Here is a 25,499-nt window from a genome sequence, read left to right on the forward strand (position 1 = left end):
ACATTTTAATAAGACAGAAAAAAGTATATATTTTCGCGTCTGTTACAAACATATTTATGTAAATAGCCTGTGGGCTGCGTTCCAGGAAGAAAGAAGAAAAGGAAAGGCCTTCTGTGCTGGGGCTGGGTAGGAAAGGCGGCTTTTGTGGTGGGAACGACACCGAGCAGGATGCTGGGCGGGTGCAGACCCGGGAGACTTGGAGGGAGAGGCAGCCCCTGCGCCTCTCCTCCTGCTGGCCCTGGCCCCGGCCGGCTGCTGCCCAGCCAGGGGAGCGGGGCGCGGTGGGGCCTCACCTTCCCGGCCCCTGGTTTCCGCCTCAGGAACGTGGGTGTGCTCAGTGCAGGGCCGTGACACGCAGGGAGATGCTCCTCAGAGTGGAAGAACGTGGTGGGTCCCACACACGTCCCTCCCGCGCGGGGCTCCGGGATGCCTTGACCACCTGGAAGGAGGTCGGCTCAGGGCACGGCTGACAAGGTGGTGCTGAAGATGAGGGTTAATGGGGAGTGGGTGACCATGTAGAAGTGTCAGGGCGAAGGAGGCATGAGGCCTGCACTCTGGGCCAGGCTGATGGCGGTGCTACCACCACCCACACTTGCGAGGTAGCCCCCCCCCCCGCCGCCGCCAAGGGGCCACCAGGGCCTGCAGCCCAGGCCTGGGGTTGGTGGCTGCGGACCTAGGAATCAGCCCCCTCTGGCTCTGCCCCCATGTGCTCTGGGCAGGAGCCGAGCCAGCATCCGGATCAGATCCGGGTACGCGCCGTTCCCAGCCCAGGCAGGTCCCTGCAGGAAGGAGGAAGGAGCCGAAGGAGGAGGCAGAGGGATGACCCTGCCAAGCGCCTGCCCAGTAGCCCTGGCTGCCAGAGGCCGGGGCTGGCCAGGGTCTCGGGGGGCCCGGAGAGCCCATGGAGCCTTTGCCTGAGGCCAGATGCTTCTGTGCCAGTCGGCTGTGCCCTCTGGCAGCCCCTGAGCCTCATGCAGGGGCTTCAGGCAGGTCTTGGGAAGGAGGCCACCCTTCGGGTGGGCAGGGCCTGAGCTCCCCGTCAGTCCTCAGCAACCTGGAGGAACGTGGCCTCATCCCCGGGTGATACTGTTCTGCCCCTTTCCTGCCTGGGTTGAGGGGTGAACGACTCCCTCCACTCTCCCCTGGCCCACAGAGCCCGGCCATGGCCCTGCACAGCTGGATCCCCGCCAGCCACTTGGGGCTGATTTTAAAAATAAAAGATAACTTGATAGATTTTTTTCCAGTTTTTATTGAGTGAAAATGTCAAACCTTGCATCAGTCATGCAAAAAAAAAATCAAATAAATAAAACACATATATTAAATTTCTAATAGCACTAAATTCAAGTGGAAAAATATTCAGTTAACCAGGTGCCGAGGAGACCAGATTCAAGTAATCAGAGCACACGCTGTTCAGTTCGGTTTTCACGTTCTGCATTTTTCGTCTCAAAACCTCTCTCTATATCTCTATATCTCTATATATGTATATACATATAGATATAGACACATATGTGCATACATTATTTTATATTTATATATATACACATACATAGTTATAAAACATTAAAAAGAGCATTGGTGGATCAAGCATTGTTTTCCCCACAGAAAGAAAATAAAACAAAAATTACACATTAAAATTCAAAATGAGCTAGCAATGGCTTATAGTCCTAGTGTGCAATATGAAGGTTACAAAAGGCTAGACTTCGCACTGTCGGCATCTTCGATTTTCTTTTTTCTTTTTTTTCTTTTTCTTTTTTTAATTTCGCTACATTGAAAAATGTTTTTGTGTTTTGTTGTTTTGTTGTTGTTTTTTTGTTTGTGTTCCTTTACAAAACCCCCTCCACACGCCCAGCGGTTCTGCGGTGGGGCGCAGAGTCTGGGCCAGTGCGCAGCAGCAGCAGCGGGGCCCACAGAATTCAGGAGGGTCTGGTAGGGGTTGTTTAGACAACGGCTTGCTGCCTGTTGAATCGGTCCGCTGACCGCTCCTCCCTCCCTGCTCCCTCTCCAGTGCAGATGATCCTGGCTCTCTGGCTGTGGGCAGCCAAGAGGGGACACACACACACACACACACACACACACACACACACACACACACGGACAGAAAAAAAAAAGAACCAGCGCCCCCTGCCATCGGGTGGGGCTCCCCTTGGTGATGTGTGGGGAGGCGGCTCTGGGTGACAGGCCTCCTCCAGGCTGGGCTTGGCTCTCTCCCTGTGGCAAGTCTCAGGGTCCCACCTGAGCCAGGCTGGTGGCCAGGACTGGAGACATGGGAAGCTCGGGCAGTCTGCCCTCGTCCCTGTCGCCATCACAACCACTGGCCACCTGGTGCCCCCCCCCAGAAGCTGGGCTTGGTGACCTCGTCCACTCCGGGAGGGGGGAGTGTTTTGCAAAGGGAAGCAAATCTGGGTGGGTTGCACCAGGAAAGAAGCATCCCAAACAAAAAAAAAAAAGAAAGAAAAACAAACTGGAAAAAAAAAAAGCCCTATAAAGCCACACGCATAACCAATAGAGAAAAACTCAAATGTTAACTACAAACTTGTATCAACAGTAATAGTCCTTTTTCCTTGTTTCTACAAAATTCAAGTTAAAAGTTGGAATCACGCAGCTCCCGCCAGTGCTAGTGTAAAGACAGACAGCCTCAAACTGGTAAGGCCTCTAAAATCAATTCGAAACGAAATCCCACGTGAGCGATTGCACTCGGTCTCCAACCTCAGGGCTGGTCCGAGGCGGGCCTGTGCTCTCGCGGCCCGCCTGCCTTTTTTTTTTTTTTTTTTTTTTTTGTTCTATGTAGAATAATAACCTTTACAGGAAAAATACTGTACAACTTTTTCGCATTTTTCCCCCCATTTTGAATATTAAAGCCCCAAACAGTGGTATCTTTCCTGTTCCCACCACGTGGGTGGCTGAGACCTCTGCAAGGCCCAGCACCCCAGCACCGGCTGCTCTTGGGTTTGGAAGCGGGACCCAGCCTCGGCCTCCCCCGGGGAGAGTCCGGGGCCTGGGAGTCACCGAGCGGCAGGCCGAGGCGCGCCTCCTCCGGGCTCCAGCCCTCGGGAGCAGACAGCAGGGCCCCGGCCTCCCGGCTCGCTAATTCCGCGAGGTTCCCTCCGCAGTCCCTGCAGTGTCGCCGGCGCTGCCGCCTCTGCCCCGCCCCCGCCAGGGCCGGGAGGGAGGGTCTTAGCTGCATGAATAGAAGGCCCTGCCAGATGCTACTAGGGCCCGCCTCTGGGGGTGAGGGGTGGGGGTCGCGGTGACCCCCAGCGCCCTTCCCAGTCCTGAGCAATGAGGAATCCCACCGGCGTGGTCGTGGGGCCCGGGGTCCGGCCGCGGGGAGGGGCGCGCGGGGCGGCTGCCCGGTGTCTGCGCCCGCCTCGCCCTCGGGGTCCCCTGCTCCTCGGTCCCACCCGGGACAAGAGCACCTTCTGTTTCCCTGAAGAAGAAGATCCCCGAAGTGCAGCCAGAGAAGGGTCGCTCGCAGCCTGTCCTTCCAGCCGCTGGCCGCGCGCCGCGGGCGGGGCGGGGGCGGCCCCGGAGCACCAGAGGGAGGCCCCCGCCTCTGTCCTGAGACGGACTCGGGGTCCGGAAGCACCGGCGGGGCCGCCCCGAGCCGGGCAGCGGGGGCGACCGTCTCGCTCTGGACCGAGGGCAGCGTTACACATAAATAGCATCTCTTACAAAAGGGATCGCAGCGGCCACCACGGCAGGGGGGAAGGCGAGGCGGCCCCGGCCCCGGTGCCCGCGCCCCCCCGACGGCCGGCTAGGGCGAGGCTGCGGCGGGCGCGGGTGCCGCCAGCTCCGGGCTCCGCGCCCCGGGCCCCGCCGCCTCGGGCAGCGACTCCTCCGAGTCGGTGCGCAGGTCCTCGTCGTCGTCGTCGTCGTCCTCGTCGTCGTCCTCATCGTCATCGTCCTCGTCGTCGTCCTCGTCGTCGTCCGCCTCCTCCTCGGGCAGCTCCAGCTCCTCCTCCTCGTCCTCCTGCGACGACTCCCCGGTCGGGGGGCCGGGCGCAGGCGCGGCGAGGCCGTCGCGGGGCCCGGGGCCATCGGGCGGGCCGGGGTCCCTGGGGTCGCCCGCGTTGCCCATCCCCAGCCCCCCCGGGCCGCCAGCAACGGCGGCGGCGGCGGGCGGCAGGAAGAGCAGGGCGCCCCCGGGTTCGGCGCCCAGCGACAGCGCGCCGTCCAGGCCGACGGCGGGGCCCGGGGACGCGGCGGGTGGCTCCCCGCGCTCCTGCTTCTCGTGCTTGCGCTTGTGCGAGTCCATCTGCGACATGCCCACCACCGTGTGGCGGCAGCCCGGGTAGGTGCAGTGGAAGTGCGAGCACTTGAGCTTGTACTTGCAGTCGGGCACGGCGCAGTCGGCGCTCGAGCTGAACTGGCAGAAGCCGGCCGCGCTGATCACGTCCTGCTTGCCATGGTGCTTGCGGTGCGCGGTGACCTTGGTGCTGTCGGTGCAGCGGAAGCGGCAGCGCAGGCAGTGGAAGTGCGTGCTGGTGCCCGAGAAGGGGCAGTCGGCGAAGTGGCAGCTGAGCGAGGCCTTGAAGCGCTTGAAGTCATCCAGCACCAGGTTGTCCACGCGGTCGTGGTGCTGCGCGTGCTTGTACATGTGTGTGCGCCCGCAGAACTTGTAGCCGCAGTTCTCCCGAGTGCAGTGGTAGTGGGTGACCTTGAGCGAGAACTGGCACGCCGCGTCCTTGCAGTCCTCGTAGAGGTCAAAGCGCCGGAAGCCCTCCAGCATCATGCCCTCGTCCAGCATTTTTCGCGAGGAGGCCGTCTTGCGCCGCTTGCCGAACGGGGACATGTCCTCGATGATCCAGAAGCGCTTCTTGGCCCCAGAGGCCGTCGGCATGGAGATGGTGTTCCCTGGGGTGGGGTGGGGTAGGTCAGTGTCCCTCTAGGCACCATTCCCAGGATTGCACCCACGCCCGGTCCTCCCCCCCCCCCCCCCCGGCCCCGTCCTGGCACCGTGGCCAGAGGGCGCCCCTTGGGGTCAACTCCTTGGCTTCCCTGGGGCTCTGGGGGCCTCTCCCACTCCCCCTTCCCAAAAGAGCCGGGGAGCCCCAGGCTTCCCCTTGCGTCATCCCATGTCTGCAGGACGACCGCACAGGCATCCGTCCGGGGTGGCAGAGCAAGCAGCTCCAGGGGATGTGGTGGCTGCTTCCTGGCCAGTTTGGGTGGGAAGTGAGGACACGTCTTGGTGCTAATTGAAGCTGAAGGGGGAATCTAGGTCGGCAGAGTATAATTACCCGGGTTGGATGGGGGCCAGGACGCCATCACAGACCCACCTCTAATGAGGGACAGGCCAGCTCCTTCTCCGGCTGGCTAACCAGTTTCTCCAGCTGCCCACCTGTCTGCACATGGGACCAGCCTACTTGCAACAGGGATGCCAAGCGCCCCGGGGCTGTTTGGGACTGTAACTCCCTGCCCCGAGGGACACCTTCCCCTTCGTACCAGAAGGTTCTTTAAGGTCTTGTTGGGGAGAGGGCAGCTCTGCTGAGGGGCCAGGGCTGCAGCAGAGGCTCAGCCAACAGATGGGTGCCCACCTGTGCCCTCCCTACTGGATCCGGCTCCTTCCCTACACTTAGGATGCCCCATTGCCAGGGCTGCCTGACCGGCAGTGTGGTTTTGCGTCCGCTACCCCCTTGCTGGGATATGCCGTGGCCCCCTACTGCTGCAGGGTCAGGGGCGAGCAGCCCCCTGGCGTGGCACGGGCCACTGGGGAAGGGGCAGCAATCCTAGTGCTCCCTGCTCCACACCCTAGAAACCAGAGAGAAAGCTTCAGGGCCCGGCCCTAGCCAGGGTCAAGGGTGGGCAACCTCCAGCCTTCTCCCACGTGGCTGACCTGTTCAGCCCTCCCCGATCCTGCCTAGAACACCCAGCCTCCATGGCGCCACTGGGCTGCATTGTCCACTAAGGGAGGACACCCAGTCACCCTTAGCAGGTGAAACCAAGGTCTGCCATGGGGTGGGGGTGCCCAGCAGAGGACAAGGGAGGGTCTGGGGCCTGGAGATCCAGGTGGGTGAGGAGTGGCTGCTGTCACAGGGGTCTGTCTGGTTATGCCAGTGACAGCTTTCCATGGGCTGAATTCCACAAGTGGGGGACCCTCTGCCCTGCTCTCTGCCGTGCCCCCAGGCCTGGCACAGTACTGGCCCGGCTCTCAGGCAGAATGTGAGGCACAGATGAGTGAGGGGAGGCGCAAAGCTGGGGTGATGAATACTGCAAAGGGGTGGGGAGGGGAGGGCAGGTCTCATCCCTGCAGGACAGCAGATATTGGGGGCGGTGAGGGGTGGGACCAGGAGGCACCTCTGTCACGGAGCACCGCCTGGGACCTGGGCCACACAGACTCCCGCCCTCTCCTGCCTGGCCCCAGGGATGGGGGTTCAGGCTGAGCAGGGGTTGCGAGGAGCTGTCCGCGGGGCAGAGACTAGGCTCTCTGGTCTTTGGGGGGGGGGTGCTGGGCGGTGAGGGGTGCAATGTGGCCCTGTCCTCGGCCCAGCAAGGCCACAGAAAAAGGTCAGGTCCTGGATCACGGCCTCAAGGGTCCACTGGGGTGACAAACACTGGCGAGAAGACGTGTGCGAGTTACCTGCGGCATCCTGAACTAGGGGGACGTCACTTTTTACTGGAGTTGGAGTGGCAGTGGCGGGCGGGAAGCGGGGTGGGCTGCTGACAGGGTGGCCCAGGCCCCGAGTGGCTCCGAGAGTGGCACTGAGCAGAGAGTATGAGAGACAGGGCGGAGAAAAGAGGCATGGGAGGGAGGGGAGGGGCGCCCGGAGCACGGCCGCCGAGAAGGATGGGGTCAGTGGGGGCCGCGGAGCCACGTGGGCAGCCTCGTCGCCAGCGGCAGCAGGAGGAGGAAGAGGAGGAGGAGGAGGAGCCGGGCAGCCTGGAGAGGGTGGAGAGAAGCAGAAAAAAAAAAAAAAAAAAAAAAAGAAAACCAAAACAAAGAAAAAACAAACAAAAAAGAACCCAAATGAGAAACCCAATGGCAGAAGCAAGTATGATATGAAAACATGTGGACAGAGGAGGAGCAGAGAGGCGCCAGGAGAAAGTGGGGAAGGAGGTGGCAGGGGCAGGAGAGAATGGGAGGGGGAGACTGTGCAGGGAGAGGTCACGGGGGGCGGGGGGTGCTGTGGCCGAGTGGGAGGGTGGGCCCGGTGCCTGGGTCCCCCGGGCTCTGGCAGGTTCCCGGCCTACCTGCCCTCCTGGCGGGGGGGTGGGCTGGGGCTTGCTGCTCTGTTCGGTTAGCGCTCAGAGAGGACAAGCCGGGGTCCTCTCCTGGAAACTGAGGCCAAGGGCTGAGTGCTGGCAGGAGGTGGCCTCCATGACCCACATCCCACAGACCCGTTGGCTCTGCCACACCCAGAGGCTGGCTCTGTCCCCCTTTGAGGCCACTTGACCATGACCCTCCAGTCCTAAGTCGGACCCAGCAGTGCCTTGGGTCTCGGGAGGACGGGTGTGGCCCAGGCTGGAAGTTCCTGGGCCCCCGAGGTCTCTTCCTGGCCTGCTGCTTGGCCGTCCCGGGCTTGCTGGCCGCACACTCACCTGCCGCGGTGCTCTCGTTGCCCACAGGGGTGCTGGAACAGCTTCGGTCCATGGTGGACGACTCGGAGGACACGGCGCCCGGGCTGCAGCCGGTGTAATCCATGTACTCATCGGTCTCTGTGTCCATCAGGCTCGGGGGGCCCTGAAAGGAAGCAAGGGGGACCCTGAGGAAGCTGGGCTGGGGGCTGCATTGCCCCCAGAGGGGCAGGCTGTCGCTTCAGGGAGGCGAGGGCCCCCCACCAGGAAGCAAGAGCAGGGACGCAGGTAATGCCCTGTCGCCACCCCAGGTGGAGGAGGGGACGGCGGCCTGGCTGCCCGGGGCTCTCACCTGGGAGGGGGGCACACGATCGAAGTTCTTCCCCAGCATCCTCCGCATGTGCTTCCGGGCGTGGGAGGTCATCTGGTGCTTGAGGAGGAAGGAGAACTGGCAGCCCTCCCGGATGCAGTGGAAATGGCTGTTCACCTGGTTGTACTTGCAGCCTGTGGACACAGCCCCACCTGGCGTGAGCGCCCCGCGCCGGCCAACGCTCACCGCACCTGCTGCGCGGCGGCCGCGCTCTGGGCTCCGGGGCAGTGTGGCCAACCGGGCAGACGGCGTCGGGGACAGGGCATGCTCCCCACCCCACCCGTGGGGACATTCGTCTGAGGAGGGCTTGTACTCCACCCCACCCCCCAGGTGGCAGGAGGGCACGTGACGTGGCAGGCTGGGCCCCATCCCCTCCCTGCCCCTCCAACAGAGAGATCCTGGGGCTCCAGGGCAAGACCCTAATGACCCGTCTGCCAGGTCAGCCCCCTCCCAGCAAGCAAGATATGTCTCCATGTTTCCTCTGGGGAGCCCAGGTGCCTGTCCCTGGACCTGTTTAGACCTCTGCCCTGCCCCCACCCACCTCCGCTTGGCTCTGGGCTGAGAACAAACAGAGCGGGCAGGGCTGAAACAGTGTCGGCACAGGGCAGGTGAAGGCCTGCCCGTCGCCATGGCACTGGGGCTGGCCAGGTGTCTTATATCATCCCCCAGCTTTGTTTGGCCTCAACTACCACCCAGACCCCCCAAAGTTGAGTAAATACAGACAGCTACAGAGAACCCCGACACCCGTAAGCTGAGCCCGAGGACAGCATGGGCCACGGAATGTTGACATCTGTTGCCACGGTTACCAACCCTCTCCCAGGCCGTGAATTCTTTTTGAATTAATACTTGAAAGAAAGGTTTGTTTCCTGCCTTTTCTGGCAGTTGCCCTGAGTATCTCACCCTTTCCCTCTGGAAGGGCCAGTCTGCAGCGGCAGCGGCCCCACCTCTGCTCCCCCGAGGCCCTGCTGCTCCGGCCACCTGAGTCACAGCAGGCCCGGCCTGCAGTCCAGATGTCTGCCCCGCCCGCCTCGCGGCCACCTGCCTTCCACTCTCCCATTTGTTCCTGGCACATTCCTGCCCCACATCTGCAGGCCCGGGAACACGTGGCTCCATCCTGAGGCAGGCGGGTAGGCTCTGCCCTCTGCCCGCTCATCCCGGAGCCCCTCCCCAAAAGGCATCCCCAGGGCGAGCTGGGGCCAGGGAGCGTCTCGGGGGGCCCTGGTCAGGGGCTGTGGACGGCTTCCCAGCCGAGGGACCAGCTCTCACAGCAGACTCCGCTCCCTGGCATCTGCTGCGAAGCTCAGGGCCACGTGTGACCTCCCTCCTGGCCCCACGGCCACCTCCTTCTGGGTCACCCAGGTCACAGATGCTCTGGGCTGATCCACAGTGTACCTGCTCGTCCCACCGGATCCCCACCACCAAGCACGGTGCTGGCCAGAACAGACGCTCCAAACCCTTACTTCCACCGCCCGCCCCGCCCCCGCCCCCAGCAGCACGCGCCGCACGCAGCTGTTCCTCAGTAAGCAGCTGCTGCATGAACACACGAGTGGACGAAGCAGGGACCATCCTGGACGGAGCCCTTGTAGCGCAAGCCCTGGAAAGAGATCCCAGGGCGGGCCGCTGCGGGAGCTCCTGCGTTACCTGCACGGCCTCGAGGGGAAAGGAGAGAGCACCGGGTGCAGGGCCTGACTCTACCCATGTGGCGTTTCCCCGGGGGGGGGGGGGCTGGAGTGCTCCGAGTCACCCTCGCCCCTCTTCCTGGGCTCTTTGTGTTGGACAGTTTTCCCTGCGTGATGATGCCCAGCCTGTGAGATCTGGGACATTTTTAACGACAGGCGGAGTCTGAGAGGCAGGGACAAGAGGTGGGTACTGGGAGAGGGGGCCGAGGCCAGCAGGGCCTCAGGGGCCAGAGCTGTGCCCCTGCCACCTGCCGCAAGTTGCTGCCCCCAGCCCCAGCCGCCAGTACCTAGCCTGCCACACTCCTCGCGCTTGGTGAAGTACTTGAACCCGTTGGCTGCCCGCCGCTCGGCCTTCTCATGCTTCTTTATGTGCCACGGCAACTTGGTGGTGATGTTGGTCACGAAGCAGCAGCCAGTCCGGAGGCAGTGGTAGTGTCCGCGCATCCGGAACTCGCAGTGCTGCAGGGATGCGGCAGGAGGGTCAGGAGCCGGCCAACAGCCTCCGTGAGCTCCCACCTGGCCCCCTGCCTCTGGCCCACGGCAGGCCCTCTTCCGTGCTCAGAATCAGGAAACACGATTGGGTACAGGCCTTTCACGTGTTCAAAAGCAGTATGTCCCTTTTGTCATTTGCCTGAGACATCCGACCTGGCGATCTTGCCAACTGCCTCTGAGCCCACACCCAGAGCAGACATCACTAATCTACCCTCGCACTCTTCTCTGCATCGCCCAGCTCTGGGATCAGACTCCTCCTCAAGGCGCTCTGCCAAACAGCCCCCACCAGTCTCCGGACAGGCCTTTGTGGTGAATGTGCTGTGCCCTTCCTGTCTGGGGCATGGACAGCTCAATCTCTAGCTGTCCAGTGGGCCCAGAATTATAAAATTCTAGGCCTCTGGGGAAAGGGAGCACAGTTCCAGGATGGGCGGAATGACGCCAAATGTAGAGCGACTGTCCAACATGTCGTCCCCACCCAGGGCTGGGGTGACATGACAGACCTCAGCAACGGAGCCCCGATCTGGACACCTGCCCAGGGGCCTCCAGGGGCCCAGGGGCCGACGGTGCCCTTTCCAGGACGGGAAGAGGCCAGTTCAAAAGGGGCGTGAGAAACGGAATCCCTGCCAGGAGCAGCTGGTCCCGGGCCCTGCCCTGTGCCCTGGCGCCCCCACCCCGCCCCTCCCCCACGCTGACCTGGTTGGGACAGAGACACTGAAGGGAGTAGTACGCAAACTGGTCTCGCACGTTCACCAGGTTGTTGTTGGGGTTGATGTGGTCCAGGCAGTGCGACTCCGCCTTGCCGGAGGTTTTGCAGACGTACTTGCAGTTCCCAAAGAGACAGTGGAAGTGGAACTTGTTGGCATACTTGCAGTCCGTCGCGAGGCAAGGATCGCTGGAATGAAACCACAGCCCAGAAGGTCATTGGCATTCCCAGGGCCCTCCTTACTGACATCCTGATATTCGTCGTGTTGGGGTTCTGCTCCCTAACCCCCTGTGGTGCGGCCCAGAGGAATGGCCCCTGGGCTGCCCTCCTGCCCAAGTGGCTTCGGCCAGAGGAGACTACAGATCCCAGCATGCATTCCTGCCTTCTTTTTGGAGCTCAGATGGTGCAGGAAGGATTGCAGTGTGCAGGCTGCCCAGAGCATTGCATGCTGGGACACGTAGTTTCCATGGCCACACCTCAGGATTATAGATAAGGACGGCTGCAGTAACCTCTTGGATGTGAAAATGAGAGATGGCGCTGCCAGCCCTGGCGGGGGGCCAGTGAGGGCCTGGCTGGCCTGGCACGGACACTGCCCTGGGTGTGGCTGACTGACAGGGTGCAGATGGGTGGGCAGCCCTACCAGGAAGCCCCGCTACCACGGGGCCTTGGCCAGTGGGAATGTGTGCCTGGTGTCGGGTCCTGCTGAGGTGCATGGTGGCCGGGGCCCCCAGGGTTGGCCCAGGGCATGGGGATCCCGTCCACTCAGAGAACCTCACAGGCCAGCTGAGTGGTGGAATTTGGGGGGTGGAGGGGTGCTGGGCCGAGCCCCCATGCCGGCCTGCCCTGGGAGCAGCAGCCCTGCCCCACAGCCTGCCCCCCAGGCAGCAGACAGGTGCAGGGGACGCTGTGCCCCAGCCTTCGGCCCTGGCCGACAACAGGGCTGCCCCCACGGTGGCCCCGGGGCGTGAACCTGACCACGTTGGGGAAACTAAGAGAGCTGCCACTGAGGGGAGGTGGAACGGAGGGAGGGAAGCTGGGGAAGGGACGGAGAGGAGCGCAGGTGCCCTTCCATGCCATAGGCCCAGCCGCAGGTGCTCAGAGAGGGAGGACAGCTGCCACTCAGGCGGTGTGTGTTCACGTCCAATTTATTACTTTTATTGAGAACAGGAAGCCGCACACGTAACGATACAGAGTCACCGTTCTCGCCACAAGGCGCCACCACCATCCAGTAAGGAAGGGCCCTTCCACCCCTGAGAGCTCAGACCATCGTGCAGATGGGTGCGGGCCTGGGGGGGGGAGGTTAGCCCCCTCGCCCCCCACCCATGACTTCGCTTGTTCTGCAGCGGCTCGGCCGTGGGCGCGAGCCACAGAGATCAACAAGGAGGCCCAGGGAGAGACGTAGCCCTCCTTGCCGGGCGAGGACCACCACTCCCAGCCCACCTAAGGTGGTCCTCACAGCGTCAACACTGCCCCTCTGGAACAGCGGCCACGACCACCACCATCTCCCCCCACCCCAGCTGGCCGCTCTGGGAACAGGCAGGGGGTCAGAGCAGCAGCATCTTTGGCTAGAAGGACATTGCCCGAAGACGGTGTCCCAGAGAGGCTGGGGACAGCCGGGGCTGACTGCAAGGTGAAGAGCAGGGCCCCCTCGCCGCCCTTGCTAGCACCTACTCCCGAAACACGCGGGGGACGCGGGACTCCCGGCTCATCGAGGGACTCACTTCTCCTGGAACTGGAGGAATCCGGGTTTGACCTGGGGCTTGGCGTTTTCTAGAGAAGTCGTTGCCAAGGGCGAGGTGGGCAGGTGAGGCACCGATGCTGGGATCTGAGGCAGCTGGGGTATGGCAGAAGCCAGCTGCTTCCAGGCGAGCAGCGTGGGGGTGGACGGCACAGCGGCCGGGCTGGGAGTGGGACCCTCCAGAGAGGAAACCGTGGCTGTGGTGACAGGAGGCGCTGGAGGGGACGAGGGGGCCAAGGCAGGTTTGGTCTCAGCAGCCGAGGCGGGGAAGGAGGCCTCTGTGTTTCCCTTCACTGCTCCTCCCTCCGTCCGGAAGTGGAAGCTGCAACACGCAGAAGCCACGTCTCAGGTGGGGAGTGACAAGGGCCCTGAGCAGGGAGCCTTTGCCTGGGTCTGACCCCATCACAAGCCTAGGGGCCCAGTGTTCCCTCCCTAGTCCCCAGCTCTAGGCGTGACCCTACCAGGGAGGAAGGACTGACAACAAACGGCTGTATCCTCTGGTCCTGAACTTGGGCTCCTGGCTCGGCTCTAACTGTACCTTCCTACCTGTGACCTTCCTGCTGTCCCTTCCCTAGCTCCTCCCTACACAGAGCGGGAGGAGGCAGGGACAGCAGGCCCTGGTGCACGAAGGCTGTGCTTCCAGAATCTGCTCCAAGAATTAAAGGTGGGTCTCAGCCTTCGAAGTTGGTTCTTCTGCAGCCTGGCAGCTGGGGCTGCCTAAGCAGTGAGCAGAGCCTGAGCTAGGGCCTGGCCGCCTAGGTCTGTTTTGAATGTCTGCAAGTTCTGGGTTCAATTATGATAGGCGGCTGGCCTGCTGCTTTTCAGCTCAATGGGTTTACAAATTAATTTCATTATTTTTAGGTCAAAGAGAATCTACAAATCTACAATACCGTGGCTTGGAAAGGCCTTCATGTAGGGTCCCTGCCTGGGTCAGAGTGGGGTCTCTCCAGCTAACTCTGCAGGGAACATGTGTGGTCGGGCTGTCAGCTGCAGAAGGGGGGGGCAGAAGCAGACCCTGCTCCGGGTCTCTAAGTGTGGCTTGGATGGGCTCAGAGGACCCTGCTGGGAGCCGAGCAGGTGGAAGGGCGGGGAAGCCCGCCTTTTTTTCAAGCAGTACCTTCTAAGAAGCCAGCTGAGCTTCTGAGGTCTGGTGGGAACTACACATGGGTCCTGCTGGCAAAGCAGCTAGAGGCCTGTGCAGCCCCCAGCCCCACCCAGCCCGGAGCCCGGAGCCCGGCTGGAATGAAGGAAGCTAGGTTGCCGTGGACCCCGGGGACCCCCACTCACTTGGCGTGCTTGATGGCCCCGTCCAGGGTGCTGAAAAGCGCGCCGCACTCCTCCACCACGCAGTGGAAGTGGGCCTTGTGAAGGAAGTCACACTGGGCATCACAGAAGTCCTTGGTGCCAAACCTGGCAGAGGAACGGGTGGTCAGAGGAGACCCTGGGGCACTGGCCACCACGACGGGGGGTGTGGCCCTCACTGCTCCTTTGCTCTGCCAGGAAGCCCCTCACCTTCGAAGGTACACCTTCCAGGGCTCGGACAGCTTCTCCTGAACCAGCGCCTTCACAGCCTTGCCCAGGAAGGGTGAGGACTCCACGGCGGCGCTGCCCTCCACTTCCGTCTTGATGTTCAACAGGCTGCCGAGGTTCGGGTTGCCCTGAGACATCTGCGAAGGGGACAGGGGCCGTGCTCGAGGTTGGGGACCTCAAGACACAAACCTGGCCGCCCTGGGAGCAGCAGCAGCTCTGGGCCACTCAGGCCCCTCACAACGGACCAGAGCTGCCGAGAGGAGCTGAGGCCCGGCCATAGCTGAGCCCGCTCTGAACAGATGCTGCTACAGGCCACGTGCAGCTCTACCCTGGCCCCGTGGAGATGCCAGAGGTCCTCCACGCAAACCCAGTAGTGCTAAGATCCATCACTCAAGCTAAGGCCGAGACTCTGGGCACACACTCCAGCCTAGCTTTTCCCAGACTTCGTGGCTCCCTGGTTATTTTCCTGCCAGGTTTTCAAAAGAAGTGCAGGAGGAGGAAGGGGGGGAACCCCTATGAATTCCTTGAGAACAAGAGAAGGCACACAAAGGAGGAGCGGAGAGGGAGGGAGGGAGGCTCACGGGGTGAGATCAAGATGGCTCACTGCTGCTGGGCCCAGAGGGGGAGTGCGGAGGGGGAGCCCGTGTAAAGGCTCGACCCACGTGGGGCGTGGGGCCCCGACAGGAAGGAATGAGGGGGTGCGGGGGGCAGTGACCCGAGAAGGGAAAAGGAGAGCAAGAGAGCTAGGAGGGAGGGAGAGAAGGCAGAGGGCACAGGGCCTGGGACGGAGGGCAGAGGGCAGCAGGAGGCTCCTTCCCCGCCAAGGGCTCAGCCGGGACCCCCGCCTGTGATGTCCGGCCCAGGCCCAGCTCCCTCAGCAGTCACTTGTGTGTGGTAACCAAATTAATCTTGCTGTAGTCAAATTTATCATGTGAAGGGGAAAAATATATTTGAGATGATGTATAATTTACAAAGACCCTGCATTATTTAAAATAAATATTCTGGAGCGACCTCTGCGGAAGGCGTCTGAGACCATTACTCAACCCGAAAAGTGGAAATTGATGCTTTGCTCCCACTTTAGGGCCCCTCCCCCACCTCTTTTTAAACAAACAAAAAATATATAAAATAAATAAAATTAATAACGGAGAGCGGAAGAAGTTCGAGGGCTCTGGAAAAGCTTTTGGAGCCCTCCATCTGAGGGGAAAAAAGGGTGTCAGAGGCTGGAATATATTTCTTCAGCCAGTTCATTAAATTAATTTGTAAGCAGTGGCTCTGAAATTATATCCGATGAAAAATGGCCTCAAAATTTAAATGGTACAAACTCATCTTATTAGAAGCAAAACATTAAAAAACAAACACATCCCCCCACCCCCCAGCATAGCTTTAATTTCTCTGGGTGGGGGAATGGGAGGCGTGTGATGGATGGTTCTTACCTTATTCATAAGCGAGGATAAAAGAGATGAATTTGCCGGGACTGCGTGGCCATTTGATTCATTACTGGAACACACAAACCAAGGGGCTTTAGCTCGGATGTATGTGGGACTGAGCCCAGATACTTCCCAGCCCAACCCTCGGGCCCCGGCCCCGCCTGCTACATCCGCCTGGCCAGGAGGATGACCCCCACTAGAAGGGGTCGGCCCCTGGCATCTGTGGGGTCCGCCTCCAGGGTGCCGTCCCAGAGCCTCCTGCAGTGGAGCAGAGCTGGGAGGCCCTGGCCTCGCCTCACCTGGGCTCCTTCACAGTCAGGTCTACACTGCGGTCCTGGGAGACCTCGTGGGGAACCGGGGTGCCAGCGTTCTCACCGGGCTCCTGCTTCACCGGGGCTGGGGGGAACCTGGCGGGGGTGGCCTGCTGCCCGTTTCCTACAGGGGAGGGGAGGGACGACGGTGTTAGAGGGGCTGAGGGCTTCCTCTGGGCACAAACCGGAACCCCCCACCCCCCGGCAGGGAGGGCAGTGGGCTGGGTGGGCTGGGGCCCTGGGGGAGCCCTGGCTGCTGGTCAGCGATTCTCCCCACTGACATGATCGCTTGTGATGCTTACCCCTGTGTGGCAATTCTTCAAGTGATAATTATTGCAAAATTATGTCAAAGTTGTCCTGGCTCAGGGCCTCCTGGAGGAGAAGGGCGGGAGGCTGGGGAGGGGGCTGGCACGGGGGTGGGGGCCCTTCATTTTCTCCACCAACTGTCACAGTCAATTTGTGGGGCTGCCGCTTAGGCTTTTATTAAAGACTCTGTTAATGCTGAGGGAAAGTGGCAGATCTAGACTGGGAGCTGCGCCCCCTCCGCAGGTCCCGGTCCCACTGTTGCCGGGGCGACGGCCCTGCCTTCCACGGAGCATGCCTAGGAGGGGCATCTGCTGTGTCAGGGCTATGGAAGCTGACAGCCAATCAGAGCGGTTCAAACTATGTGACCTCGCCCGTCAAGCTGTCCAGGGCAGGGATATGAGGCCCACCCTGGCTGGGTTGGGCTGGACTGGGTCTGGGGGGGAGCTGGCAGGGTGCAGCCCATTGGGGGAAAGGCCGGAGCTGGGTGGGCAGAGGATTGGGGAGGCCGAGGAGAGCAGGGGCAGAAGTTGCTGACAGGAACGTGTCCACCGAGCCCTTCTCTACAATCCCCAAGTGGCTGAAATATTACTCTGCCCCAAGGCGCTGCGGCTGCCCGAAGGCTGCCGCACAGGCAGCAAGTGGCATTTTATTAAAAAAGAAAGGAAAACGGACCTCCTCCCCTTCCCTTGACCTTTCTTTTGGGGGAAGGAGATTTTTCTAATGAAAAGGAAGAATTTGACAGTCTGGTCACAGAGCCCCGTGTGGCCCTAAAGTGGGCCCCACCCCAGCCCGCAGGCAGCTGGCCAGGGAGGCATGGCCCCCAGGCAGTCCTGCTGTCCCTCCCACACCTGGAATGGAAAGTGGGTCAGTCCATTTCCAGCTGACAGGAGCGTCCCACTGGGGACGGCAGAGTTTTCGGAACTCAGCGTCCACATCCCAGTAGCTCCCCGAAGTCACTCGCCCAAGGTACCCCAGGAAACAGCCCGGCCAAGCACTGGCGGGCCCTCCGGGAGGTCTGGGCGGATCCCTGGGGCCATTCGCAGGGACCTTAGGTCTTGGCTGGTCTCGAGATGATCTCATAGAGGAGCGGGGCGCTGGGGCTCAGGAGCTGGACCACGGAGGTGCAAGTCCGGACTTCGCCGCCTCCTAGCTGTGTGCCGGGGGACAGACTACCCCCACTCGTCCTTCAGCTCCACAAGGCAGGACTCTGCCCCCCTGCTGCATCCCCAGCACCGGCCAGGTGCCTGGCCCTCGGCAAGCCCAGTGGTTGCAGAATGAGTGGATGAAGTGACAGCTGACTTTAGTCAGCCAAGTACCAAGGGGGGAACAAGGGAGAAGGGCCTGATAAACAGAAAAGCCAAAGAGCTCCAGAGACACAGAAGACATTTAAAAAGAGTAGAAAATGTGAGAAAGGAGAACCGCGCCCCTCAGTAAGCCAGAGAGAGGGCAGCGGTGTGACCGGGAGGCTCTGGCTGTGCTGTCTGACATGGCAGCCACCGGCCAAGTGTGACTCAGTTAAAGTAATTCCAATTGAAATCCAGTTCCCTGGTCACAGAGCCAACTTCAAGCCCTCAACAGCCACCTGTGACTAGTGGCTGCCATTCCAGACAGCACAGAACAGAGCGTTTCCGCAGTCGCAGAAAGTTCTACCGGAAGGCACCGATTGAGAGGGAGAGACTGGAAGATGTCCTCAGCCTTGTAGGGCTGGCCAGGCACGAATCCCAAGCACCCCTGAAGTCTGGCCACCCCACTGGACTCTGGCCCCCTCCATGTGACACAGAGGGGGCCCTAGGGAAATGCAGGGCTCCGGGACTGCTCTCATCAGGGGCCGGAATTGGGACGAGGTAGGGTGAGAAGTCAGGGCAGTGGGTGAGGACCCGTTGCCCCCAGGATGCCAAGGCTCCCCATAAGGCCGGGCTTAACTACGTCTACTTCACAGATGAGGGACCAGAGCTGCCTGGGGTGGAGTGGGCAGGCCAGATGAGGAGTCCCGAATAGCAAATAAACAGGAGGAGGCAGAGACCAGGCAAAGGTGGGGGGCTGGGCGGGCAGGGGCCATGGGTGCTCCACCCTCACTCCCACTCTGCCCTGCAAACCGAGGCTGTGGGCTCCCGGGGTCTGTGAGCCACCTGCTTCCTGGGCAGGGCCCGGCCTGCTCACCTGGGTCAAAGGTGGCAGAGGGCTTGAGGGCGGCGGCGGCCAGCCTGGCCATCATGGGTGAGATGAGACCCTTGCTCGCTGAGATCCTTTCCATGATGGAGGCGGGGGGCACCGGGACAGAGGTGGCAGCTGCTGGGGCAGAGTCACCGGCTCCCGAGGCAGCTAGAGTGGGCGTGTCAGCGGCTGCTGTGGCCGCTGCCCCAGATGACATGGCACCCAAGAGGCCAGGGGCGCCCACGGGCAGGGAGGCGCCGCTCCGACCCGGCAGGATGGGGAAGTAGGGGGCGGTGGTGGGCAGGCCCGAGTTGGAGAGGGCCAGCGCCAGTGGGATGGAAGCGGGCAGGCCCTGGGACAGCAGCCCGGAGATCTTGCTGTTGGGAGGCTTGGAGGCGCAGGGCACGGCCTCGGCGGTGGCGGTGGCGGCGGCCAGGGAGGCGGAGGACTGCTGGCTGGTCGGAGAGGCGCTCAGGCTGGAGTTCTTGCTGCTCAAGGCCGAGAAGTCGACCAGGTCGTCGTTGCTCGACTCCTCGTGCTCCGTGTCCTTGGCGCCCAGCAGCGAGGACGGCAGCCCCAGCGCGCCCGAGGAGCGGACGTGCCTGCGCTCGTGCTTGCGCTTGTGGGAGGTCATCTGGCTGGTGGAGGTGAAGGTGAAGCCGCAGCCCGCGCGGATGCAGTGGAAGTGGTTGGTGGCCTTGCTGTACACGCAGCCCTCGTACCGACACTCCTCGTACTTGTAGAACTTCTTGAAGCCGTCCTTGGCGTACGCGTCGTCCTTGATGTGGTAGCTCTTGTGCTTCTCGATGTCACACTTGTTCTTGAAGGTGAACGTGCAGCCGGGGCGCCTGGAGGGGACAGCGGGAGCCTGTCGCAGAGCGTCGGGGGCCCGGGACGCGGCCCTGCCCTGCTCCCGCCGTAGCCTGGGAGGAGTTTCTGGGCGGCCCCCACCCCTGTGCACACTGCCTTGAGGAGGCAGGACCCCAAGCCCCACACAGGCCCACGTCCCTGTGTCCATCCCTCCGCATGGCCAGGAGGCCGCCCCGGCTGGCGCCCCGCTCACCTGCAGTGGAAATGGGTGGTCTTCTGCCCATAGAACTGGCAGTCGGCCGTGCCGCAGTCCTCGGTGGCTCGGAAGCGCTGGAAGCCGTCGTTGATGAGCTGGGTGTTCTTCTTGTGGAAGTTCTCGTGGGTCATCACGTCTGACGTGCTGGTGTACACCTTGTTGCAGCCCACCTGCAGGGGCAGGACGGCCGTCAGGGCCACTGAGGCCACGCACCCCGGGGCCGAGGTTGGAGCAGCCGTGCTGCCGGCCACTGACCTCCCTGCTCAGGGGAGCTTCGGCCCCATAAACGTCCACCTAGGGGGTGGAAAGCCTCTAGCGACCCCTCTGGCCCTCCAGGCCTCGCCTGTGCCGAGGGCTGGGATGTCTTCGGGGCCCTGGATGCTCCCGGAACAGGTGAGGCAATCCTGTCCCACAGGAGGGGACTTTGGGGTCCTCAGCGGTGGCTGTACCTCCAAAGCCCCTGGCGGTGGGCAGGGCCGGACCCGGGGGCCTGGCGGTCACCCTCAGCCCAGGGACTGGCTTAGTGGACAGTTCCTGGCACGGGGCCCTCCCCACCCCACCCGGGCTGGGCCAAGGCAGGCAACGTTGCCATATTGAGTAAAAACCAGTGGAATCTGAGCACTCTTGAAGGCTGGGCCGTGCCAGTGTCTGCACCATCTCAGGGCCCGGAGAGCGAGCCCCCCTCTCCTCCCAGCCCAGGTTGTTCCACGGAGCCCATAACAACCCCCTGACAAATACCGGGGAAGGCGCGCCGGCTGCTATTTGCAACCCCCAGCTGCTCCCCCTGGACCTGACACCTTGAAAAAGCCCAGACTCTGCGTGGCATTAAAACAGAAAATTAAACAAAATCCTCCTCAGGAACCATTTGCAACGTGGCTCTTGGTGCTAAAGCCTGAAAACTGTCGGTCTGTATAAACAGCTCCCTGAATTTCACCCGCACCAAGTATGGCCATGGGGCCGGCCCCGCGCCCGCGCCCGCCCGCCGCCCCGGCCGGCGGGCACCTGCATGCAGTGGTAGTGCGTGCTCTTCCCATTCAGGTGGCAGCCGTGGTAGTAGACGCTGCAGTCGTCCAGCGGGCTGAAGCGCATGAAGCCGTGTTGCAGGGAGTTGTCGCGTTTCTTGTGCATGTTGTAGTGACGGATCACGTCCTGCTTGCTCGTGAACCTCTGCGGGACGGCACCGCGTCGGGCGGGGCCCAACGCCCACCCCCTCCCAGCCGGCCCAGACCCCTGGCCCCTCGGCTTCCCCGGGAGTAATCCTGCCTGGGCTGGAGGTGGCCCACATGGCCCCCGGGCCAGCACCACGGACCGCAGACGGGGCCGTTCCAAAGGTTCTGGAGCCCCCGACCCTGCCCTGGCCTCCCGCCCGGCTCCCCGCAGTCACGCCCCGGAGCAGAGACGCTGAATTGGGCCAGGCCCTTCAGGCAGGGGCTCTGATGGCTGATGACTCATTTTGCCCAGGACTGCCGACAGGCGGTGCCAGCGTGGGCTCCCCGGTGAGCAAGAGGGGACAACGCACGTTCCCCTCTCGTTGACCCACTCTGCACGTGCCAGAGGTGGTTTTGACCATAAGTGACAATCTATCTGAGCCTCAGTGTTACCACCTGTTAGATGGGGCAGGAGTCCTGACGCGGGAAGACACTGGGAAGAGTCAGATAAGGGGCCTCCGCCTGCGGGCCTGGTCCCTGGGGGCAGGGCAGCTCCCAGAGATTGGGAGCTTCAGTTATCACCCTGGGGAGGCAGATGGCTCCTATCAGATGCTTTTTTGCAGCTGTTGGTTTTCTGGGTTCTCTGTCAGCTTGAGTTGAGCGCCCCCATCCCACTTGTGAGGAGCTCCTCTGCCGCCGGGCAGGCACGCCAGGGTGGGGCTGGGGCCCACCGGACCCTACCTGGTAGTTGCACTCGGGGTCCAGGCAATGGTAGTGCTCGCGGTACTGGTAGGCGCAGTGGATGTGGCCACAGTGCTGACTGCCCGAGAACCTGCAGGGAGAAGGGGTGGGCTCAGGCCTCGCTGGATAGCAGCCCCAGGGCAGACTCTTCCCAGGCTCTCGGCAGGAGCAGCCCAGAAAAATCTGTGCCCATATCTCAGGGAAGTGCTGCTGGGGTTCAGGGGGGCTCTGGGCCCTGTGGGGGGGCGGGGGGGGGGCGGCAGAGGTAGTCTGTAGGGGTGAAGTGGCTGAGGCCTAAGAAAGCCAGGGGGAGTGATTGCACCTGTTGGGAATCCCAGAGCCACCAAAGCGCAGGGCTGTGCCACCTGCCGGGGGAACAAGGGCCCAGGGAGGCACACAGGCCTAGCACCAACGTGGGGAGGAAAAGGCCGGGGCAGGCCAAAAGTCAGAGCAGAGACGGGAAGAGGCCTGGGATGGGATGGGATGAGGCGATGAGGTCAGAAGTCCCCCACAGTGGCCCGACTGCCTTTCCTGCAGGTGCCGCCATTGCCCTCCCCCCCCCCCCCCCCAGGGCTAAGCCAGGTGCTGCAGATACGGGCTGGGAGGGCCCAGCTGCTGAGAGGTGTTAAAGCCTCTCTCTGTCCTGGGCTTTCCTGACACTTGAACAGCCCAGGGTTATGAATTTTTAAAGCACAGCATCTGTTCGGCTTCCTGAGGCAGGGAGTATGCTCTCCAGCCAACTCGGCTGCCGGGAGCCCCATGCGGCCTGGCCGCTGCCTGCCTCCCAGGAAACCCCGTGCCTCTTCCAGGCCCCGAGGCCGCCGGGGTGTGGCTCTCGGTCTCCGTGACAGCTACCCTGGGGAGGCTGCTCCGGGGGAGAGCCCGCAATGACAACTGGGGAGGAGATGGGCCTCAGGCTGTAGGACAGAGACGGAGACCCCCTTGTAAGGGGAGAACAACTTGCAAATACACATTTACGCCGAAGCTGCCAAAAGGGCCATCTGCGGAGGCCCTAATAATAATGATAATAATGATAATAGAATGGAGTGAAGCTGAAAAGAGAGGGGTGGGAAGAACCTAGAAGATCAGCAGAAAGACAGAGGCCGGGGCGCAGCCCCTGCCACGTGCTACCCCATCGGGCGCTGGCAGCGAGGGGCCTGATTTGGGGGAATCTGAGGCGAAGTTTCTTTGCCCACCTATCCTGCTGCCTTAGACATGTACAGAAGCAGGTCTGGAGTCAGGCGGTGAGGATCAAGGCCCGGCCCAGGGAGCACACTGAGGCCAGGTCAGGGAGGACCATCGCCCACACCCCCCCTCATCCCCACCAGTTCTGCGCTGGCCTGCATCTCACCCAAGACTCCGTGTAAGTGACAGCAGTGCTCTGGGCTTACGTGGGGCCTTTGGACACCCTGGCCCAGCCTAGGGCTTGAGGGCTTGTGGCCCAGACCACATCAAGGGGGCAGGGGCTCTGAGATGGGGCGTAGTCCCTCGGGGGAATTTGAGGGCAGGAGTGCACAAGGGTGGGGAAGCAGTAGACACCTTGGCACTGGCGGTCAGATGGACCTGTGGTCCCACAGTCCCCAGGCGTTCCTGGCACCATCCCACCTTCTCTCCATGGCCATCTCCACCCCAGGGGCCTACCTGGCAATATATTTCTGGTAAATGTTTACATCCTCGGTGACAGCTGGTTTATCTGTGGGCAATCCGTTCCTGGCGAGAGACACACAGGGCACAGCCGATTAGCGGACAGGGGGTAGCCTCACGCCCCAGGAGCGTCTAGGGGGCAGCTCCCTGCCCTGGGGCCCTGGCCTTTCCCTCCCTTGCTCTGTCATGTTCTGAGGCCCTCGAGGTAGGACTGAAAAGCCCTTTTGGCAGAACCTTGTCGGGTTCAATTAGCCCAACTCTGGCAAAGGCAGGGCCATCCCAAGCTGGCAGGCTGGAGGGCTCCACCTCAGTCGTGGCCTGACCTGGAGTCCAGCTGGGCAGGAAGCTTCGGAAGCTGGGGCCTGGCCCTCATTGCACACCAGGAGTCATGAGGATGCTGGGAAGACCCCAGGGGAAGGGGCGAGGGCAGTGCCAAGCAAGTGTGGCCAGCTGGTCAGAAAAACCCCACTCCAAGGCCATTGGGCAGCTCCCTAGATCAGCTCCCAGGTTGTGGGCTCTACCTCAAGGGGGAAAGGGGCCTGGGGGAGGGGGTCTCCCAGCCCCACACAATTGATCCACAGAGAATTTTACCATTGCCTGGGGGTTAGCAATGAGTGTGCTCGCCCCCACCCCAGACTCCTGCCTTCTCTTGCTGCCTTCCCCAGGGCCCAGGCTTTAAGCCCGGGAGCCGGGGCCACCAGCTTGGAGCCCAGAACTCCTAACCCGGACTGGGGCTTCCCCAGCCAACCACAAGGCTGCCTCCGAGGCAGAGAAAGCCTGTCATTGGGAAAGCGGGAGTCGCAGTAGTCCCCGGTGTGCATGTTAGCAGATGAGCACACGTGAGAGCAAGTGTGCACACTGTAAGATGTCCATCCCATGCACCGGGCATGAGTGATTGTGTGAGTATGTGAGTGTGTGTGCGTGCAAGCACGTGTATGAGAACCTGAGCGTGCCCCAGGGTGCGCAGTGGATATGCCCAAGGTATGAGTGGATGCGTGCACAAGCATGGGCTTCAGAGGCAGAGGAGTGGGGCTCCCAGCTACTCTACTCCCGAGCTCAGGATGGGGGTGCCTTACTTGACAGTGGAGACGGTCCCCGTGGTGATGGAGTCTGTTTTGGAGAAGGTTGACTTCAGGTACTCGGGAGTGTTGAAGGGCAGGGAGGCAGGTGGCTCAGGCCCTGGCCCAGGGGCACTGGGAGCACTGGGCACGCTGGGGAGGGGTGCAGGAGCCAGGCTGGGGGTGGGCGGGACCTTGGCGGGGCCCGGCTTCTGGATGGCCCGGACGTCGTACTTGGAGGGGCGCCCCACCTTGCCTGTCTTGAAGGCAATGGCCCCGCCCATGTCGGGGCTGCCCTCCCCAGGTTTGAAGAGATGGAGGTATTTGACATTCTCCAGGTCGTACTTGGATGGCTTCTTGTAGGTGCTACCGTTCTGGGGCCGCAGGTTCTCGCCTGTCTTCAGTTTCTGGATGAAGAAGTCATACTTGGAGGCGCGGGCCACCAGGCCCTGCATGGGGACGCTGCTGTGTGAGGGCAGGGGCAGGATGGTGGCCTTGGTCTCCAGGTGAGCCGTGCTGCTGGGCAGCCGCAGGCCAGGCAGGGGCCCCGCCACCTCCTTGCCTGCCCGCTCCTCAGCCTTGGTGCTGTGGGCCGGCCAGGAGAGCTGCTCGCCGGCCTTGAGCTTGCGGATGTACTCCTCGTATTTGGAGAAGCGTGCCCGCTTGCTGAGGGCGTCCTCGGAGGCGGGCAGCATGGAGGAGGTGGCCACTTCGGGGGTGGAGCCCGGGTGCAGCTTCTCGAAGCTGATCTTCCTGGCTAGCTCGTCCCTTGTGTTCTGGTCATCATAGCCAAACATGCCGAGGAACTCAGTCATGGTGGAAGCCGCGTAGTCCCGGAGCGAGGAGGCCTCTCCTGCAGCGCGGGGAGAACCCAGTCACCTCTGGGAGGGAGCAGGGTGGCCAAGGCATGGGGGCACCCCCTCCCCAAGAGCCCCCACCCACAGAGGGAGGAGGCTGGCGTGGGGAGGGGGCGGAGCACGACATGATCTATGGACATTTGGCTCACTTGTTAGGTTTTACGACTCTTAAATTAATTTGTTTAAAAAAAAAGTAATTAATACCGGGGTAAAATAAAACGAGTTCATCAATGCCAGGAAAATCAATTTCCTAAATGTTCTGGCCGATGGCTTTTCAGTACATTAAACAAAGTTTCATAAATGTCTCCTCTCTCTCGCCTTGGCCTAATATGAAAGAGAAGTCACTTTACTGGAAGTAAGGCCAGATCCCAACCTGCCTCCTCGGGGTGGGGTGACACGGGGGCTGGGGACAGGTATGGATGTGGGGCAGCGGCCGGGAAGTCAGGAGGGACCCCAGGAGCTGAGGGAGCCACTGGGAATAGGGTTGGGGCGGGACTGGCTGAGCCCACCTAGAAGACTCTCCCTGACCCCCACAAGTGGACACACAGCCCTGCATCCCTGGGAGGTGGAGGGCGTGCCCCCAGCCTCCCCAGGAGCTGGCCTCTTGGCTCCCCACCGGCCCCCCAGTGGCTGAGGGTCCCAGACAACAGGACGGAGGGGGGGGCAGGGGCTCTGCTGATGTGTTTACTCAGACACACTCAGGGCTCCTTGCCCCAGCGAAGACTGATGACGTGGGGAGCCCTATGACCGTCCCCCCCGGTCA

The 25,499-nt window shown here is 62.0% G+C and overlaps 1 protein-coding gene across 4 annotated transcripts in view; it reads right to left on the minus strand.

Annotated features, from left to right (window-relative positions):
* Positions 1–1,229: 1,229 nt before the first annotated feature.
* CASZ1 (castor zinc finger 1) overlaps positions 1,230–25,499 on the minus strand; it is a 147,649-nt gene continuing 123,379 nt past the window's right edge. For 2 of the 4 annotated variants that reach the window (XM_048221979.2, XM_057305303.1), the window contains 17 exons: positions 23,898–24,732; positions 22,819–22,887; positions 21,178–21,268; positions 20,291–20,455; positions 19,286–19,458; positions 18,229–19,070; positions 15,751–15,886; positions 15,458–15,521; positions 14,007–14,161; positions 13,782–13,904; positions 12,478–12,816; positions 10,747–10,945; positions 9,849–10,020; positions 7,865–8,016; positions 7,537–7,678; positions 6,578–6,877; positions 1,230–4,854 (listed from right to left, as the gene is read on the minus strand). In XM_048221979.2, coding sequence (XP_048077936.2) covers positions 3,755–4,854; positions 6,578–6,877; positions 7,537–7,678; positions 7,865–8,016; positions 9,849–10,020; positions 10,747–10,945; positions 12,478–12,816; positions 13,782–13,904; positions 14,007–14,161; positions 15,458–15,521; positions 15,751–15,886; positions 18,229–19,070; positions 19,286–19,458; positions 20,291–20,455; positions 21,178–21,268; positions 22,819–22,887; positions 23,898–24,732 — 5,057 coding nt within the window. In that variant the 3' untranslated portion in view covers positions 1,230–3,754. The remainder of the gene's footprint in view (positions 4,855–6,577; positions 6,878–7,536; positions 7,679–7,864; positions 8,017–9,848; positions 10,021–10,746; positions 10,946–12,477; positions 12,817–13,781; positions 13,905–14,006; positions 14,162–15,457; positions 15,522–15,750; positions 15,887–18,228; positions 19,071–19,285; positions 19,459–20,290; positions 20,456–21,177; positions 21,269–22,818; positions 22,888–23,897; positions 24,733–25,499) is intronic. The other 2 variants (XM_057305304.1, XM_057305305.1) reach the window with 2 other exon arrangements.

Source organism: Ursus arctos, unplaced genomic scaffold (assembly GCF_023065955.2).
Source record: "Ursus arctos isolate Adak ecotype North America unplaced genomic scaffold, UrsArc2.0 scaffold_32, whole genome shotgun sequence".
NCBI lineage: Eukaryota > Metazoa > Chordata > Mammalia > Carnivora > Ursidae > Ursus > Ursus arctos.